The 19952-nt window shown below is 46.4% G+C and overlaps 1 protein-coding gene across 3 annotated transcripts in view; it reads left to right on the top strand.

The window, feature by feature from the left end:
- Positions 1–12705: 12705 nt before the first annotated feature.
- The window catches only part of KCTD1 (potassium channel tetramerization domain containing 1), an 87763-nt gene continuing 80516 nt past the window's right edge, over positions 12706–19952 (top strand). Inside the window, exon 1 of one of the 3 annotated variants that reach the window (XM_045527336.1) lies at positions 12706–12793. Coding sequence is in view for 1 of the 3 variants with exons in the window: in XM_045527335.1 (XP_045383291.1) it covers positions 15165–16973 (1809 nt within the window). In the remaining 2 variants the exon portion in view is untranslated. The other 2 variants (XM_045527337.1, XM_045527335.1) reach the window with 2 other exon arrangements.

The following is a 19952-nucleotide window of genomic DNA, read 5'->3' as shown; positions in this document are numbered from 1 at the left end:
TCCGGCAGAATGTTCACGCAGATGCTCCATGAACAAACTTCCTCCCCAAACTGCAAATTCAGGCTTCCCAAAAGGATTTGTCAAGTTGGAAGTCTCAGATCTACCCATCCTCACCCTCCGTAGGCAGAAGCAATTTCAGAGCTGTCTTCTCAGCAAATCGTTAACCAACTCAGGGCCTGGTGGTGTACCGGGAATGGCAAGTTCCGTCGGTTTATTTCAGAACAGCCAGAAGGAGCTCGGTGGAACTGGTCCTGGGTCCCTGTGGTGCAGGTGTGAGCTTGGCGGAGTAGCAAGTGCAGCCAGGGAAAACACAGGGCAGGAGCCTGGGCAGAAACTCCTGTCCTTGTGGAATCTGGCTTCCTACTCCCTACTCAGGTCCCAGACACAGCACTAGGATCCTTGGGCAGACCATGAAACTTTGAAAATTGGAATTTCAAGAAAGAAATGGTCAAAAATGCCAAAATCCTGCATTGAATTAAAGGGAAAGTAATATTTAATTACAGCCATTTGATAGCATTTCAAAATGGCAAGCCATTGGATTCAATTCAACAAATGGTTGTTAGTTGTTTATGTTAGGTAGTGTGTATAGAATGAAAAAAAAAAAAAACCTGAATATCCCATAGGGTTCAGACTCTGCCAAGATAAGAAAATTATCTTGGGTAAGAAATGTAAAGAATACTTGTGAAAGAAACACGTTTCCTAAATAAAACTTAACATCATAAATCCAGAAAGAAAAATTATCCAGTAATAATACACTCTCTGAATGGAAAATTCCCACAGTAATAACAAAAATAACAATGATATGTATACTTAGTACAGATCTGTTTTTGCTTTTCATGTAATGATTTCAAAGAGTTTAGCAACCACTGCTGAGTTAATCCTTAGTACTAAACTTGACTCTTCCATCCTTCTTTGGGAAAAAAAAAAGAAAAACTTGGCACTAACACCTCAACATCCCACAGGGAAGAAGTTCTGGAAACAAAGCATGCTCACCCCCACGCAAGCAGCAAGCAGCAAATTAAAGACAGTCTAATTCATCCAGAAAAGTAAGTTGGGACTCAGAAGACTCAAACTAATGCCCACAAAATGAAAGTCACTGAAAAAAGAAACACAAGTGTATTTCTTGCCGGTGGACGGGAAAAATTCTTCAGTGTACCATCAGGCATTCTTGATGGGCTTGCTATATCTCTCAGAGATCTAAGTTCCAGAGCACATTCTGGGAAGGCTTGCTTCATTTTCAAAGAGAGAATTTAAGTCCTCTTGTTTTAAAAACAGAAAGGGAGGTAAAGATTTCATTTCCATAACATGAAATATAAAGACAACCTGATTCAACTGATGATGATGGATCCCCTCCGAACCATATGCATATGAAGGGAAAGGTTATGAATGAAAGGATTCAATTGTTTGCAAAAAATAAAGGTGAAGACTCTGCCAGAGATGGAGATGATCTGGAACAGAACTGGCCCTAATTACATAGTCATCCGACACTTAGCACTCTCACCTGGCAGTCTTCACCTTCAAAGAATTTTACCAATATTAACGAGCAAGTGCCTCACCTCCTTTCCTCTCATGTACTCAGCAACAGCTACTCTTTAAAGAAAAGTTGGTCTAACTTTTTAGAAGACTTGACTCACATTATCACATCAGTCTAGAATACAGTCACAAGTATCTTTTTGCTTTGATGCGTTGCGATGTTTCTTTTTGCCTAGTTTTGATTCAATATTGCACCTTCCATGACCCTGTAAAACTGTTCTTTAAAAAAGTACACAAACACACAGGCACATTGGAGGTTCTCTGGAAAAATATTAGTATCATAAAATAATATAGAAGTATTCCCATAGGACAAAGATCAGAGAGGGCTTCATGAATGCCTCTAACAGATAACTAGGATTGTGTCAAGTGTGTAAGAGGGTAAAGCCTCCTAGGTAGAGGAGAGTTACTTGGACAAAGGCCCAGGACATAAGTGGGTATTGATAGTCCACATTGCAATGAGGCTAGAGCCTGGGCTAGGGATGTGGGGTTGAGTTAATTGGAATAAGACTGGACAAATGACTTGCTTACGGTTACACAGCTAGAAAGTAGCACTGCCTGATTTCAGTGAGGCTGTTTGGCTCCAAGTCCATGCTCAGTCTAACCTAGTACCCTACAGGCTCCCCTTATGCAAAGAATAAGATGGATACAAGGAGCTTGTAGCCTAGTGGGTGATATAGGCAAGTAAATTCACAATTAAAATACATGCAACAAACATCTACTGAATACCAATACATGCAACAAACATCCACTGAATACCTTCTATGTGTCATCAACCATGCTAGGCAATGTGAATACAAAAAAAAAAAATTAAGTCCCTCTTAATGAAGCCTAAGGAGTCTGGATAAGGAGAAGAATAGCAAGTATAATACATGCAACTGCTAAAACATGGGTCTGTCCAAAGTGCCAGGGAATCATAGGCGAGCTCTGCCATAGAGAGCCAGAGGACTTGCACTGAGACTGGAAGACTCACAATTCAGGGGTTAGGACCGTGGTCATTACTATTAACATGTATTGAGTGCTTACAGTATACCAGGCACTGTTGTAAGCACTTCACCCATATTAACACACACATCCTTACAACAATCCCGCATTCTACAAACGAAGACACAGAGAGAGGTGAAGGATGTGGCTGAAGATCACACAACACATAAGCAGCAGTGTCAGAATTTGAATCCAAGCTGTTTAGTGCCAGAGTCCATGCACTGACCACTACACTATACTTTCTTGCTATAGAGAAAGGGAAGCCCAGCCTGCCAAAGTCAGAGAAGGCTTCCAAGAGGGGGTACCATGTGAATCCATCCTGAAAAGATCTTGGGAATTGAGTTGTTAGGTGAGGGAGGAAGAGTACAGCCAAGACAGTAGGAGCCAAGGTGAGGCAAGAGACAAGTGTTTTCAAGGAAGTGCAATTCCTGCCTGGTAGCTGAGGTGGGGCTGGTGTTGGGGAATGGTGGGCCCCACTAAAGGAGTAGGCAGGGAGCACATTTGAGTTTTGTTTGTTGGTTTTCAAGGAAGAGACACACAAATAGCCCAACTCAAAGGGCAGAGAGCCATCTCATGGACATCCAAGGACAAGAAACTAAACCCAGCCTGGACACGTTTGGAGGCTGCTCACTCCCCCATGGGGGGTGCTGCCTTCAGTCTCGACTTCTAATGTGTTCCCTGTGTCAATGAACAGCAGAGGTGGCCTGAATTAGGGTGATGCCATTGGAACCAGAGAGCACGAGCTGGAAAGGACATATTTGACATGAGCATGAGGGAGCAGTGAAGGTAACTACAGGGTTCCTAGCTTGGGAGATTGCAGAGGTAGGAAATAAAGAAGGAAGAGCAAGTTTGGAGGGTGTTATGGACTGGACTGTGTTACCCCAAAACTCATGTGCTGAAGCTCTAACTCTCAATGTGACTCTGTTTGGAGGCAAGATCTATAAGGAGGCAATTAAGGTTAAATGAGGCCATAAGTGTAGGATCATAATGTGGTAGGACTGGTGTGCTTAAAAGAAAAGAAAGAGACGCAAGAGCTCTCACTCTCTCTCTCCATGTTCTCACACAGAGAAGAGGCCATCTACAGCCAGGAAAAGAGGCCCCACCAAAAACTAACCCTGCTGGCACCTTAATCTTGGACTTCCAGCCTCCAGAACTATGAGAAAATAAATTTCTGTTGTTTAAGCCCCCCTGTCTGTAGTGTTTTGTCAGGGCAGCCCAAGTAGACTAATACAAAGGAAAAGACTATTAATCCACATGTGGATGAAGACATAGTAGATGGATTTAAAGGAAATCATGAGTTAGAATTGGCAGGGCTTGTGCTTCAGTGCAAGTAAGTGGAGGGTGAGAAGGAGCTTGAAGGAGGAGGAAGAGGAGGGAATGTTGTCCAGGTTTTGGTCACCGATACACAGTGAATTTTGGTGACTTTCATTGAGTCTGAGATGTGGGAGTTGGACATGGGCAGAGGGGGAAGCCATAGTCAGGATTTCTTGGTGGTAAGCAAAAGAAATTTAAGTCAGGGGTGATGAACTATAGGGATGTGGTGGGACTATAATGGAAGTGGAACCTCATTGAAACCCAACATCGGAATTCCAGGAGGCCAGACTGGAAGGTGGGTCTGGATTCAGAGCTGCCCTGGGCCCTTAGCAGGAGCTCACACCAGGAGGGACTGGGCTAGTTCCCTGGCTCAGTTCCCTTTCTTCTCACTACTAACTTACTCTCATAATTCTGAGAGAGAGAGAGAGAGAGAGAGAGAGAGAGAGAGACTGTTTGGCTCAGGAGTTTCAATCCAGCCTTCTAGTTAGCCTAGGGATTGGCTGTCCAGGCACTACTTGGCCGGACAAATCTGTGCCTTCTTCAGTGGCTGAGAGCAAGGCAGCAGCCCTTAGAAAGGTCTGGGGTGTGCCAGACACTGTAATAGAAACATCTGGAATGGAGGGTGAGGACTAGTAAGATCATTATTTTGGTTTAAGGCTTGTTGATTTTGGAAGACCTACACGACACGCAAGCACAGGGACCCAGGGCATGTGCCATAGGCAGCTGGAAACATGAGCCACTCAGTAGTGCAGTGAAGGCCACGGACACAGAGCTCAGAGGGGCAGTACACGGACCCATTTCCTGTTAAATAAGGAATAAGGGAACACATACTCACGGTGCAAGATTCAAACAATACCAAAGTATAGAATGTAGGAAGTTAAAGTCACTCAATACCACTCATTCCTTCCCCAAAAGTCACTACTGTAAATGATTTCATGTTTCCTTTTTTTCCTAATGCATTTACATGTGTAAAATACGTATGTATCATTTTAGTTCAGTTTTTTTTCAGCAAATGGACTTATACTTTTCATGAATGTTCTTTCCTTGTTTAATGAAATGGCTTGGAGACTACAGCACTCAGCACCTACAAATGTATATTGTTCTTTATATATAACAGAACAGCCAGTGTTCTGTTGAACAGATGAGACATAATTTATTTATTCACCCTCCACTTGTAAAGTTAGATTGTATTCAGTGATTCTTTATTACAAACAATGCTTCAAGAACATCCTTGTACATCTATCTTTGTGTGCAGCTCAGATTCCTAGAAATGAATTAATAGATTGAAAGGGTTGTGCATTTTACCCACAGATAGCTACTGCCAAATTGTCCTCTAAAAAGACTGTACCGATTTATACTTCTAGCAACAATAGAGGATATGTTTGCTTATTTCTCCACATCCATGTGGATGTTCCTGAAACTATTTTGGGGCACAGGCTCCTTTAAGATTCTGTTGAAAGCTATAGATTTTTGTTCTACAAAAATACACAGATGTACATATACAGAACATTTTGCATACAGTTTCTGTAGGTCACAGACCACCTGAAGACCACCCAGGGTCCCCCCAGACCATATATTAAGGACCCCTGAATAGAGAAGTGCGAATGGGTCTCAGTCTAGGGCAAAGGATCTCAGTCTTAGCTGCACATTAGAATCATCTGCAGAGCTTTGAAAAAGCCCCAGGCCTGGCCACTTCCCCAACCAATTCAGTCTGGTTCTTTAGCAAAGGATCTAGGTATCTAGATTTTATGCAAGTTCTCTGGGTGATTCTAACATGCAACCAACGGCAAGCACCACGGCAGTCTAGGACAGGCCTGAAGGATAAAAAGAAGTCATTTGATAATAGAAAACCAGAAAGTGTACATGGGGCTCTCAGGGCCTCAGACCTGGGTGCAGGGGCTTTTGTTTTAGTAAATCTGGGGTGAAACCTGGCATTGGTATGTATTTTTTGGTTGTGAGAATATTCGGCATACACAAAAGTAGAGAGAATGAACACCCACAAGACGTAGGTTAAACAGTTTTTTTAAAAAAGCATTTTGCCATATTTTCCTTATCTTTTTTTTGTGGGGGGAGGTGTTTGTGGGGGAGGTGGCGAGGGCTGACATTTCTCTCTCAAATTATTCAGCAGCTCCTCTAGTGATTCTAAGGTACAGCCAACGTTGAGAATTACTGTGCAATGTGAAGCCTCCCGAAGAGAAGGAACCCCCAAGAGTGACAGTAGAAGGAAGAAAGGCCAAATGCAACCCTGAGAGCTTGCAACTTACAACCAAGGGCAGAGGGCAGCACACGTGCCCGTGATGGGCACTGGCAAAGGGCCTGGCCACTGTGGCCTGAAGAGCAAGGTCACTGCTCTCCACTTTTGCAGAGAAGTGGGATTTGGAGCTGGGCCTTAAAGAATCAAGACAATTTAGACTGGTGGAGGAGTGAGAAGGAATTTGCCAACCAGAAAGGAAGCTGATATTTCAGGGGTAGGTCCACTCAGATTCAGGCCTCCTGATAGCCCCTCCCACCGTAGGCTCAGCTGTGGGAGCCACATAAAAGATCCTCCCCCAGGCCCTGCTGAATCGACCCAGAGAGACTCAGAGGCTCCATGCCCTCGGCCCCAAGCCCCATCGTTCCCCCTTTGCCATGTTGGTTCTTCCCTTTGGGTAGGTGTGTCCACCTTCTCCCGGGTCAGTAGTTCTCTCAGCTGCATCAGCCTCACCTGGGAGCATGCACATTCTCAGCTCCACCCCAGACTGGCTGAATCAGACAGGGGCAAGGTTATGGGGAGTCTGGACTTGGAACTAAAGTGAGAAAGGAGCCAAGATGATGTTTTGACCAGACGAGGATATTTATTAAAGTGGTGTTGGAGACCAGGTGGCAGAGTTTTAAGAACGCAGACTTCACCCCAAGCCCCCTGACGTGGTAGGGAAATTGGTACATGTGTGCATCTCTCATAACTTTTGTTCACGTTTCACATGCATTCGCTACCCCAGAATGACTGTGAGAGAGAAAATTATTGCTTGATAAATTATATTAGCTTTTGAGGCAGTGTTTCTCAAAGTGTGGTCAGGTTGGTATTAGAATTGTCTGAGCTGTATGTTAAAAATGCACATTTGTGGGCCACATCCAAGACCTACTCAGTCAGAATCTCTGGAGTTGGCACCCAGGAATCTGCATTTGAAACAAGCTCCTCAGGTGATCCAGCTAATTCTTGACGCACTCCGAAGTTAAAGAACCCATCCCTTAGGCTCTAAATCTAAAAGCCAGCAATTCTAGGAAAGCTAAATTAATAGTAAGTTGAGAAAGCATGTTGACCACTAAAGCATGGTGCTAAGGTCTAAAAAGTACGTACAATACCCCAAATGCCACAGAACTGGGAACGATAGCCATAGCAAAACTTTCCTGGGCATTTCAAGTGATCATTCACTTAAAAGTTGTATTCTGTATATATCACCATATGGACAGCAGAAAAGACCTGGAGTGAGGTTCATTCTCAAATTCTGACAGTTCAGCTCAACTTTCCAGAGTTGGGCGAAGGATGAGTTCATGTGTTTTTCTATGGCAGATTGCAATAATATAACCATGAGAAAGGCAAAAGAAAAACTCTTGACCATGTGGGCCTACTGAAAGTTCGACCCTCCCAGAGTCAGGGAGTTCCTGGAGAAAATCTTCTTTCCTTCCTGCCTCTTAGCATGTGCTTGGCAGAGTTTGCCAAAAACTCACTGGTTACATATTTTGAATTATGGATTTTCAAATACTGTATGTAGTACTTAAAAAGTAAACCACATGTGATTAAATACACAGAAATACTTCCAAATGTAAAGAGTGGTTTTCTTTGGGCAGTGAAAATAGAACCGAAAGGGCCCAGACTGGCGAACTGTTCAGAAAGTGTATATGCTCTGGAGTTCAACTTCACTAGCTATGTGAAGTTGAGTAAGTTATTTAAGCTGTCTGGGTTTCAACTCACGTGAGCTAGAAATAGGAACAGTCCTCACATATACTCATAAGAAGGAATTTACAGTGTTAATGTAAAAGACCAGGCCCACAGAAAGCATTCACTAAATGTTAACAAGAAAGAAAAATGACGCATATATGTATGTTTCCAGATTTCTGTACTTTTGGAATCTTTGCCAGTGAACACTTACTGCTTTTATAATCAGAGAAGAATGATAAACCACATTTTTGGTTTGTGCTTTTTAATTTAAGGGAATGAGCCATAAAGAAACAAAAGATTGTAAAACAAACAGATGTAATCAATGTCAGAAAAGTTTGTTTTTATTTGGAGTAATGACACCATGTGACCCCTGGGGTATTCTAATCAAAGGACAGACTGTAGAAAGACTAAACATGAAGAATTATGAGTCTTCTACTGGAAGCAACTGTGCCCTGGCTGGCTCTGCAAACTTAGATCACAGAATAGAGGGGTCAGGTCACAATGTTTCCTGCTTGCCTGTCCCTCTGCAAGGCAGTCTTCTACCATCAGGTGCAAAGCCTGGATCTCCAACATCAAATTAAAGAAATAGAACAAACCCATCCCAGGGCTTCTTTAAATATTAAGATAAACCCATGTGCCCCTATCAGTTAAATTAAGCTTTCCTAAGAAAAAGTAAGTCAATTAGTTCAAAATGTGGGTTAGTGCTTCTGGGTATTTAAAAGGGGATTTTTTTTTTTTTCTTTTTTAGTTCATTTAGAAACAGCCACGGGGCAGGTACATACCCACTCCTGTGCACGTCCTGTGAATTGCCACAATATACCTTGATACCAATTTCTGATATCTAGAGCTTCAAAATCTGGTCCTTAAACTTTCTCAAAGTCATGAGGATATTGAAATATAAGCTTTAAAATTTACCTTTCTTTGCCCTTGTAGTACATGTCCTTTATCTTCACTGTCATTATTCATATCCATTAAATGGTACCTGACATTGCCATGGAACATTGAGAAGATATGATTCTACCCTAACTGAACTCCTTCCTTCCTCTATTCAACAAATACTCTCTAAAGTCTTGTCAACAAAGGTAGGTCTCCAAGACATTATGAAATGTAGTTCTAGAGCATACTTTGTGACATATACTGCAAAACTCATTTGTCTGAGGGGCTTAAATGCAATAAACCAAACTTTAATAAAATACAAGTAGAATGCAATGTTTCTTAAGAAGATGAATTTCCAGAAGCAATTTCTGAGTCAAAGAACATGAACATTTTCATGGCTTTTGAAGAGGTTGCCTAATAATTGTTTTCTTTAAAAGGCTATCCTAATTGATATTGACAATAAAATAACATTTTTATAGCAACGTTTGGGTATAAAGTGATTTTTAAAGTTTTTGTTATTTGTTTTGTTTTGCTTTTACTAATTTAATAGCCCCCTTTATTTGAAATATAGCAAATAGTTGCAGGAATATTTTAGATTCTGAGACTATTGTGAATAGCTCATTAACACATATCTTTATCTCCTTTTCCACCTTAATTAGTATTGCAATGGCATTGAAATAAATTCTATTTAATAATAGGACTAATATCCACTTCAATCTCACATATCCTTTAAAGATATATGACTATCAGATAAAGAATGAAATGACTATCATTATTAATGTTTGGTTTGATTTAACTTCAACAATCTTTACACTTAACTTCTTTATTAACCAATAATTATTAAAATATTATTTCAAAAAGAGATAGCACAATTTTAGGCTCCACAAAAACACAATTTACTACAGAAAACTACATTCCTTTTGTCCATTATTTGTTTTAAAAATAGCCTAAGAAACTGGTAGATGATTATTAGGTGGAAAGATCTAGAATTATAGCTACCAGGTGGCAATCAGAAACTAAATATTCCACAGTCAATCACCGTGTCATGTTTACTCTGACCTGTTATTTGACAAAGCACTGAAGAAAAAAACTGGGAACACCCTCTTTGCCCCCAGATTTGTGCAGAACAGCCTAGGATTTCAATAGACAGCATCTCATTCCAATCTGGTGGTTGGGTCTGTGGGCATTCCTTTTGTCTCTAAATTCTTCACTGTCATTTCTTCAAAGACATAAATGGGTCCATACTTCCAATAGCCCAGGAAAATAGTACCAGTGTTCAGTTGGCCAAGCCACAAAGGTTACACTGTTTCTCAGCCCAATTACATGTTGTGCCATAGTCCAAGGCCTTGTACTACTCTTTCTGCCCAAGATTTTCAAATCAAATTATACACAGGGTTATTTTAATGGTGGAGAATTGCTCCCCGGAAGACTTTTTTTCTCCCCCATTCTTTGGTTCCTAGAGGCTGAATGTGGTCAAGCAGTTCAAGCATGGGCTATGGAACCAGACTAGCCTGCCCTGGCCAGGTCTGAGAGACCCTGGGGGAAGTGGCCTAACCTTTTTAAGCCTCTTTGGTCGTTGATTTTCTTGTTTGTGGTCAAGCTTGGGAAATATTAGAGCCTTAATAAATAAGAGTTAATGGTTGAATGTATACTAATGTTTCAGACACTGTGTTAAGTGCTTTGTGCATATTAATTTATTTAAGTCTCAAGACAGTCCTCTGAGGTAGGGACATTATTATTATCATCACCCAGATAATACAACAGTGAGAGAACTCAGCCATGCAAAACAGTGAGTGGTAGGGCAAACTAGGACCCAAACCCAGGGAGGCTGGTTTCAGAGATAAAGCTTTTAACCACTCTGCTGCATAATCTTTTGTCGAGGTTAGTTTTCTCCCCACATAAAATTATGTGTATGTTTATTGAAAGTCTACTATGTGCCAGCCACCTTGCTGAAATAATACAAGAAACTGAATTAGAAATGAACTGGAGGATACAGGAATAAATAAGACATAGTTTCTGCTCTTGTGGAGTTATTTTTTCTTTCTTCCACTTAGATTACATGGGTTCAGTTTTCACTCATTTTGAGTTCAAAAGACATTACTCAAAATGATCTTCCATTGAATTCAACAGAATTAATAGTGAAACTTTGAAACAAAGATATGTCAAAATAGCTTCCATTTGAATTCATATTTAACCTCCAAAGCACTTTATGAATCTTTTAGTAATCAAATCAAGAGAGTATAGCTTTCTGTCTTGATTTATCTCTTTGAAGTGATGACCTAAATGCTTTTTCTGGGCTCTGCACTCAAGAGCCCACAAAATTCCTTAAATTTACCAATTGAAATCCTCCCCAACCCACCTCTCTTAATACATAGACACCTCCATCCCCAGATCTGCCTTCAGAAGGGTCGACATTGACTCCACTGTGAGAAAATGGTCCCTAACTCTACTTTCAACAGTGTGGTCCACTAGGGGAAGGAATTAATGATAAGGAGAGACTAATCCGAAACAGCCATTAAATTCATTTTAACTTGTAAACAATAATGTAGCCTTGTATAGTTACTTTTTGTCTGATTTTTAATATAGAAATTCAGATTCATGATATTTTAGATTTTTCACAAAAAACTTTCCTGCTAACCATAGGCTTAACTAAACACAGATCCTGTTCATTCATTCATTCATTCAATATAAATGACTGGTGTGCTCACCACGCCCCAGGCACTAGCCTGAAACTACAAAGGTGTATTGGTTTGGTAGAGGAAACAGGCAGATAAAAAGCAACTCTCTCGAGTATAATAACAGATGATGCTCAGAAGACTGCAAGCAGAAAGGAGGAAGCACTGACTGTTTCTATATGGTGTAACCTTTCATAAAGTGTGAACCTGAAATGGAAGCAGATGGGTTAGAAAATGAGGGGTAAACGTTTGGAGTTCTTCTTCCCAAAATAACCGTCACTATTTTCAACTATTCTGACAAATGGAGAAGCACGAATATTGTAGTTGTAAACATCTTAACAGTAGTTTATAGCAGAGAGTTCTGACAGTTAAATGATTGCAATAAATGTTCCATATAGTACTGGAATTATTTTTTATAATAAAGAAGCCCTGCACCCTGCACAAGAAATAAAGCGACCTTTCAAAGGGGTGAACCGGGCAACTGTCAGTTGTCATACTGCAGGGCTGAATGGACTTCATGATGCTGAAGAGTCAAGTGGAGGAATCAGATGCTGGACTGATAGGCAGAACGACAACCAATATTGCCTCTCTACGAAAATAATAAGAAAGCCTTTTTGATTCTCTCATTTTGGAACTGAGTGTATGGAATCACAGGATGTTTTGGCTGGATCATTTATTAAACTTGGAATTGAACTACTTTATGAACTCAACTGTAATTTTGTGTTATTGGGTTTTAAAAATTAAGCAACTTTTTGGCGTGGGGGGAGGTCAGAGGGAAGAAGAGTGCATGACTGCTTAGTTTTTCTGGGTGTTCTTGCCGATGACTACTGTAGGTACCAGCTTGAAGAGGTCTTTTCCAGTATTTGATGAAGTATCATTATGGGCAAAGAATGTTGGTAGCGTTTCCGGAGCTGGTGCGACGAAACCGATCCACAGTCGCCCGACAGTCAGGCCAAGGCATATTTTCCAAGGTGCGCTTTTCGTGTCTAATTTAAGCGAGGGTCCTGCCCGTTGTTTGCAGACTGGCCGGGCAGCACCTGAAATTGCTGCTTTTCCAAGTCCGTTAAAAAGTTATTTGCGCTAGGGGTTTTTCGGTTCTGCTATTCCCCACCCCCCTCCCCTGGCTTTTGCCAGTAGAGACCTGCCCTAGGGGGTATTTTGTCCCGGGAGCACAAAACTATTTTCTTTTCTGGAAATAAGTTGACGTCAACTGGGAGCTGTTTTTGGTTGCTTTGTTTCCCGGAGCGTCCAACCCAGCACACCGCCTCCGGCAAACTGCGAGCAATTCAAAGCAGCTCGCCCAGAGGGGAGGGGAGCTAGTGTGAAGGGGGTGGACCCCACCGCCCGCGGAGGTGGGGAGGCCTGGGGAGCTGCTGCGCTCCGGGGGCGGAGCGCGGGCCCGGGTCCCCGGGCCAAGCCTGGGAGCGCAGCCCGGAGCCGGCGCCGCCCCCGGCTCACCGTGCTCGCGGTGAGGGCCGCGGGAGAGCAGCCCCTGGTAGGTAACTTGCCAGGCGCCCACCTGAGTTCTCCGCACCCTTGAAATTCTCCGCGCCAGCGTCCGATAGCCCCCAAACCTGGTAGCGTCCTGGGACAAAGGGCCAGCCCTCCGGAAGTAGCCGTGTGTGACTGGTGTGTGCCAGCTCGTATGTGCTTGTCCGTGTGTGCAACTAACTTAGCTGCCCACTGCCCCAGCCTCCGGGGAACAAACACGCCTTTCTGCATGTTTGCGGGGACGATGGGGAGGGCAGCGCACTGCGAACAAAGCCGGCCACCTCTCCAGCCGCACCTTGGGGACAATTCGGGATGGTTCTCCGAGGAGAGCAGGGCAGAAATGTGAGAGTGTGTGTGAGAGAGTGTGTGCGTGTGTTTCCCCGAGCAGTCGGGGGCGGCCCGCGAGGCAGAGACTTGCTCTAACTTGTTTCACACCTGGCGCGCTCTCCCCAACGCTCCGCGGCGTCCAGGGCCGGGGAGGCACGCGGAAGGCGAGCAGCAATCGCTGGAGAAAAGACACCGCCAAATCCTACTTAGGCGCAGAGACCTAGTCTCCCCTTTTTCCTTTTTTTTTTTTTTTTAAATTACAAATTGATGGATAGGTTTCTATTGATGCATAAAATCATCAACCGCCCAGAAAGCAAGACGGGAGGGCCAGGGAAGGGGGAACGGGCAGTTGACATGACTCCCACAGCCAAACTGCCGAGAATTTGGACTTGAAGGCAGATTCGAGGAACCTCTTGAGGAGCTGGCGAGGCTGCCTCCCAGGAGGGCCGGCCGGGCATGGGGGCCTAACTAGGACCTAACTCAGGCGGTTCCCCTCGTCCCAGGGACTTGGAGCTGGCCAGCGCGCCTGGGGACACTGGGACTGGCCAAGGAGGAAAAAGTTAGAATGCAGTGCGAGCTCCGGAGGTGGCCTGGGCTGTGCCGCCAAAGCGAACAGCCGAGGTCCCAGGCGGCTCTGGGACGCTGCCCCTGGGCCGGGAGAGCGGGAGGCGGCGACACAAGGACGCGCCCGGAGCCTGGGCGCGCCGGGGGCGGGCGTTTGGCTGGAAGTGGGGCAGTGTCTCCTATGGGAAAGCGGGACCCGGCGAGCTCTTTGGCTGCCTTTCCAGTTTCCGAGGTGCCCGCCCCCGCGCGCCAGAGGCAGCGCAGCCCCGAGGGCGAACGAATGGCGGTTGGCAAACTTGGAGTGAGAGCGCGCTCGGGATCCGAATCGCCGAACTGTGGCGGCGGCGGGGGCGGCCGAGACCCAAGTTCACTTTTTCCGCCCGCGCGCTCGCCCACCCGACGGGCCTTTGCAGTAGTTTAGCTCCAACTTGGTGGAGCGCCTCGCCCTAGGGAGTTGTGTCAGTTTGCCTCAGGGCAGGGACGGCGGCGGCCTGGGCGGGTGGGGAGGGGTCCCCTGGGGTCCCGAGCGCCACTTCCCTCGTCTCCCCTCCCACCTGCCCCTCCCAGTCTTTCTTTCTTGCTCCTTCCCGGGGCTGGCTGGACCGGCGCGGACTTGCCCCAGACCTACAGGGAGCGCCTCAGGTCTTTAATGACAGCTTAAATGTGGCTGTTGGAAAAGTCGAAAGGGATGAGGCTGATGTGGGGCGTGTTTGAGTCGGAAAGGGAGCTGGGAGCCGCGCGGCTGGCCCCAGGCCCCTGCGCCTCGCCGCCAGCAAGTAGGTGGGGGAGCCGCCGCCACCAGCCCCATCCCGCTCCCAAGCCTCGCCCGCTGCGCCCTGGCCGCGGGCGCAGAGAGGGTGCGGGGCCTCGCCGTGCCTCCTCCACCCTGCTCATTAACCTGCCTGCTCCGCTCCGCTCCGGGCGGCCCCAGACTCCGACTTCTCGCAGCAGCACCCGCGGCCCGCCCGGCGCAGCCGCCGCCCCGACCCCCCGGCTCCGGGGGGCAATGAGGGGGCGGTGGAAGGGGCACTGCTCCTCAGGCATTACTTAGAGAAGCGAGACCATCCCGCCCTCCCACCGGCCCTCCCTCTCCCGCCCGGGCCCGCGCAATACTCCGCCAGAGGGTAAGTTGGGAGTGTTTCGCCCCCACCGACAGCTCTCCCTCCCCTTCCTTTTTTTTTTTTCCTACAAAGTTTTCTTAGAGTGGGGAGCTGGGTGGGGGAGGAAGAAGGTCCTGCCAGCCTCCGGCCTCTACGCTATCTCTCCCCGTCTAACTTACCCCTACCTCCCGTCCCCTCCCCTCCATCCCCTGCGCACCGCTGCCCCTCCGGAGCGGCGCTCCAGAATGACAATTGGAGCGCGGCTCCTTTAAGAGCCCGGCTTTGCCTCCCGGTAGCTGAAGGTCATTAAACACAAAAGCTCTCAGCGCTGCGGTCCAATATAGCGCATGCGCCCTGCCCGAGGACTGGCAGAGAGACGGCAATATGGCGAGAATGCCTGGCAGCGGGGACTGTAACACCAGCGCGGGCGGCAGCGCCAGCGCCGCCGCCGCCGCCGCCGAGAACAATGGGGAGCGGGGCGAGGGCGAGCGCGGTGCTGGGGGCCGTGGCCGCCGCCACGGCCGCCCGCACTACTGCAGCGCGGGAGAGGAGGAGGAGGAAGAAGAGGAGGAGGACGAGATCCAGGAGGTGCAGATAACGGGGGACGAGGAGGAGGAGGAGGACGGAGGTGGGGGGCTGGAGGAGGACGAGGAGGAGGAGGAAGAGGAGGAGATGGGGCTGGACTGGGACGAGCCCCTGGAGCCTGAGGACTCGGCCGGGGAGGAGCTGGAGCCCGAGCCGGTCCATATGATCAATATGGACCAGAGCGCCGCGCTGGAGCCCGAGGCGCCGCCGCGACTGCTGGCGCCCCGGGCCCGCGGCGGGCCGCCCGGGGACGGCGCGGAGATGGACCCCGACGTCCTGCAGCGCCCCGAGCGGGCCCGGCTGAGCGAGAACACCCGGCTGGCCACCCGCTACGCCGTGCGCATCTTCCGGGAGTACCTGAGCGAGAAGGCGCAGAGCCCGGACTTCGAGACCATGGACAAGGGGGCGCTGTGCCGCGTGCTGCGCTCCTTCTACGCCGAGGCCCGCTCCAAAAGCGGCCAGCTCTACAGCAAGTCGTCGCTCATCAGCATCCGCAGCTCCCTCAACCGCTACCTCAACGAGCCCCCGTACTGTCGCACGCTCGACCTCACCAAGGACCCCGAGCTGCGCAGCGCCAACCTGACGCTGGCCGCGGTCATCCGCAAGCTCGAGGAGCAGGGCGCCGGGCCGGTGGTGCAGAAGCAAGCCATCACGCGCGCCGACCTGCGCAAGCTGTACACCTCCAACGTCTTCAGCACCAACACCCCGTTTGGGCTGCTCAACAAGGTCTGGTTCGAGACGTGCATGTACTTCTGCACGCGCGGCCGCGAGAACCAGCGCGAACTGGAGGAGGACTCTTTTGGACTGGCCATGGACGAGGACGGTCGCAAGTTCGTCTACTTTAAGTCCCTCGGGCCTTACCACAAGTCGCGCTCTTCGTCGTGGAGCAAGAAGCGCGCTGAGAGCAGCGACGAGGAGAACTTGCCCCGCATGTACGAGACCGGCACCGAGTTCTGCCCCTATGCCAGCTTCGTCAAGTACCTGTCGAAGCGCAACCCTCTCTGCAAGGCGTTCTTCCAGCGGCCCCGGGATCACTGCAGCGAGGGCGATGTGACCTGGTACGAGAACAAAGCCATCGGCAAGAACTTGCTGGGCACCAGGATGCAGATGCTTTCCAAGGCGGCAAAGCTCTCCAAGACCTACACCAACCACTGCATCGGCGCCGTCTCCATCGCCACGCTCAACAGCATCGCGGGCATCGGCACCAAGCTGGGCTCGCCCGCCCCGCAGGGCTGCTACGCTGAGGCTCTGAACGGGGCGGCTCGCCACCACTCCCACCATCCCCCCACCCATCCCTCCCACCACCACCGCCCCCAGCCGCCCTCGCTGGGGAACGCGTACATCCTCCCTAAAGACAGCCAGGTCGGGCCCGACGTGAAATCCGAGGCTGCGCCCAAGCGCGCCCTGTACGAGTCGGTGTTCGGGTCGGGGGACATCTGCGGTCCCTCTTCCCCCAAAAGACTTTGTATCCGCCCCTCGGAGCCTGTGGATGCGGTGGTGGTGGTTTCCGTGAAACACGACCCCCTGCCTCTTCTTCCAGAAGCCAATGGGCACAGAAGCACCAATTCTCCCACAGTAGTTTCACCTGCTATTGTTTCCCCCACCCAGGTAACCAAACCAAACTCTATGCATGAAATGTTTCTCTGGTACCACTTTGGGACTAACTTTTGTGCGAATGCAGGTCTGGGTTGGGGGGAAGTTTTTAAAAGTAGGTGATATACTGAATCGAATTTGATTTCACCCTTAGAAGCTTAACTCTCTTCGTGCTTTTCGGGGGAAAGTTTCCACCTAACCTTAAAAGATGTGAGAGAGGGCATGCTACCTAACAAATCACTGCTACACAGTAAGGAGAAAAACTTCAAAGTTCTCAGAACAAAAGGATTAGCTCACTCTTGCAGCCTGTCTTCATTGAATGCATGAGTTTTATATGGCAAAGAGTGAGGGGAGGCACTGCCCATATAAAAGATGCAATTACTGAAAACATTTGAATAAAGTAACCGTTAAAATACTCTATTACATATTCACCATAACTTGGTAGAAAAACAGTTACAAGATTATTAAAAAGAAAACGTGCCAATCCCACTTCCTGTAGCTTTCTTTTTATAAGAAAAGGGGTGGAGAGTGGAGAGCCTGGCAGTTGAGTGCCAGCTGATACTGTAACCGTGTAGTCGAATGTAAAGTGACGTTTGGGGTGCAGTTTCCTGAAGTTGAAGTTAGTATTCAGGTGGGACCCTGGTAACTGGAGTGTGGCCTGTGGTGCCCAGCGCAGGGGGCACTGCAAGCATTGCTGTGTGTCCCTAGCCCCACAGAGCACACCATGTGAGAGGCACATAAGACTCAGAAAGTAGATAGAGTAAGAGTGCCAGCCTAGAAGCTGAGCCAGCTTGGGCAAATCAGTTCATCTCCCAGGGCTTCAGTGTCCTTAAAAAAGATGAGGGAGCTATTTCAACCCTAAAATTATTTAATTCTAAGCAATACCAAATTCTAGGACAGGACTGGGGCCTAAAGTGTTAGGTGCTTCTCTCATTATTTTTCCTAGAGGAATATATTCATGAGCATTAATGTTATATTCATTTTGGGGGATACTCTAGGAGCCAGAACCAGAGGTCTTTGGGTTTCTTTGGTTACCTCTGTAGCCACTGGAGGTTTTTACAACTTTGACCTCCCCCGCCATCAAGCAGAAGTAGGAATTTTGACTGTTAGTGTAGGAGTATAGTGCAAGTCCTCTAGGAACAGATGTCAGGTACCTCTATGCTTTTTCCAAAGTGGAAATTCCAGTTCTGGACAAACTGACCCTTTCAAACGTTCAGCAGCTATTCGGCAAGCCTCAAGGCCAACTGAGAAAGGGGCTATGGATGGTGATATAAACACCGAAGTTCTCTAAGATACACAAGACCTGTAGGCTGTATGTCTTTCTGTACTTCTGGTGTGCGTAGTACATTTCTGGCAGATAGGTTGTGTTAGAGAGTTTTAAGAGTGGAGAGGAGAATTTGGGTTTGCTTTTTCTTTGAAAGCAAAAATAAATGTTCACATTCTTCTGATAATGTAAAAACCCTTGAAATGTCCTGGTTTAGAGTAGCAACTGATTAATTAAGAGTTAAAAGCCTAAGAAAGTTTACTAAAGCATATATGTGCTTGGATTAATAAACAGTTTCTCTACTGGCATCTGTCTGCCAGTTTCTTGACACCAGTGTTACATAGAATCATGACTTAAAGATCCACAGAAGATTAGGGAGTTTTGTTTCATTGGTTTTGTTTTAAGGAATGCAACCCCTTGGCCGCAATCTTTTATTTACCTTAGTAAGATAAATCAGTTCTATAAAACTGTGTACTGATGCTTTTATTATTCTTGAGTTATCGTCAGGTAACTCCCAAGTTAAATACAGATTTGAGTGTCCCTATGTTGCTTATGTGATTATTATAGCTCTCAAACATGATCTTAGCTCTATATCCCTGTTCGTTAAAATGCTACAAAAAGTTCTGTTTCCACATATTTCACTTATGTGAGAGTAAATTTTTTTGAAAATCAGCATTAAGAGGTTTAAGGGCACTCTTTAGTAACTGCTGTGGAACTCACTTTTTGAAGTCTGAGCAATCTATGAAATGGATGTTGTTTAAGTGGAAAGTCGGTATTAAACTTTTTCTTTCTATATTTATTAAAATCCCTATAAGGACTGAGGTTCAGGGCATTTCCTGGGAATTAATGACTGGCAGAGGTTGCTGGCCTGTGGTATTACTTTAGGTCATCAACTCTTCTGGCTGGTCATTAATCTCCAGGAAATGCCCTGTGTACCTCAAGCTTCAGTCATTATTACTTAATTATAAACATAGGCTCTCTAGCCTAATACTGACTGGACCTCATCAAGTGGTATCACACTGAATTCCATTGTTGACTATATTATAGACTTCTTCATAACAGAGAGATCACACACTGATGTTTTGTTTTCTTTTCTAATGTTGCAAGTTTTTCAAAAGATGAAGAGCCTGCTACTTTAAATGCATGTACTTTTTACTTCTTGAGGGTGATAAGTTTGTCATTTTATAGAACTGGTTGAAAAATGAATGCACTCCGGGATTAACAAAGATTGTGGAATTTGTGATTTTTATTCAAGTGAAGTATCTGCCTTTTGGGGAGAAGGAGTGTGGTAATGGTTGTGATGGTTGCTTTAATCGGTCCACTCTTTAATTCTCTTGAATGGTTGTGTTAAAAGTAGTTTCAGTTGCCTCTTTCCCTCACATAGCTGTTGTGATCTAGGAGGATGCAGTTATTGGTGCAGCTTGCTAGCTCCCAGGTGGAGATTACAGGGTCCATTTTAAAAGGTTTAGGGTTATATTATCCATCTTCATAGCTGTTGTCTTTGCATAAAAATGCAGCATTTTTCCTGCCTCAGAGAACAGTACTTCAGCTTAGATGGATGATGGAGATTTGTAATTATGTTCTTTATCATTCACAGAGGAAAAAAAAAAACACTAAGAGAAGTTTAGATACTTACTGTCATAGTTTTGTCGCTTAAGTTTTTGTAGGCTGTCCCAAACAAAAATGTGAAAATTAGCTCACTGTGAAACATACTTAGAAGCACTGGCAAG

This window comes from Lemur catta, chromosome 16 (assembly GCF_020740605.2).
Source record: "Lemur catta isolate mLemCat1 chromosome 16, mLemCat1.pri, whole genome shotgun sequence".
In the NCBI taxonomy this organism is placed as follows: Eukaryota; Metazoa; Chordata; class Mammalia; order Primates; family Lemuridae; genus Lemur; species Lemur catta.
The sequence above is the reverse complement of the archived record's forward strand: the minus strand, read 5'-3'. Positions and strand labels throughout refer to the sequence as shown.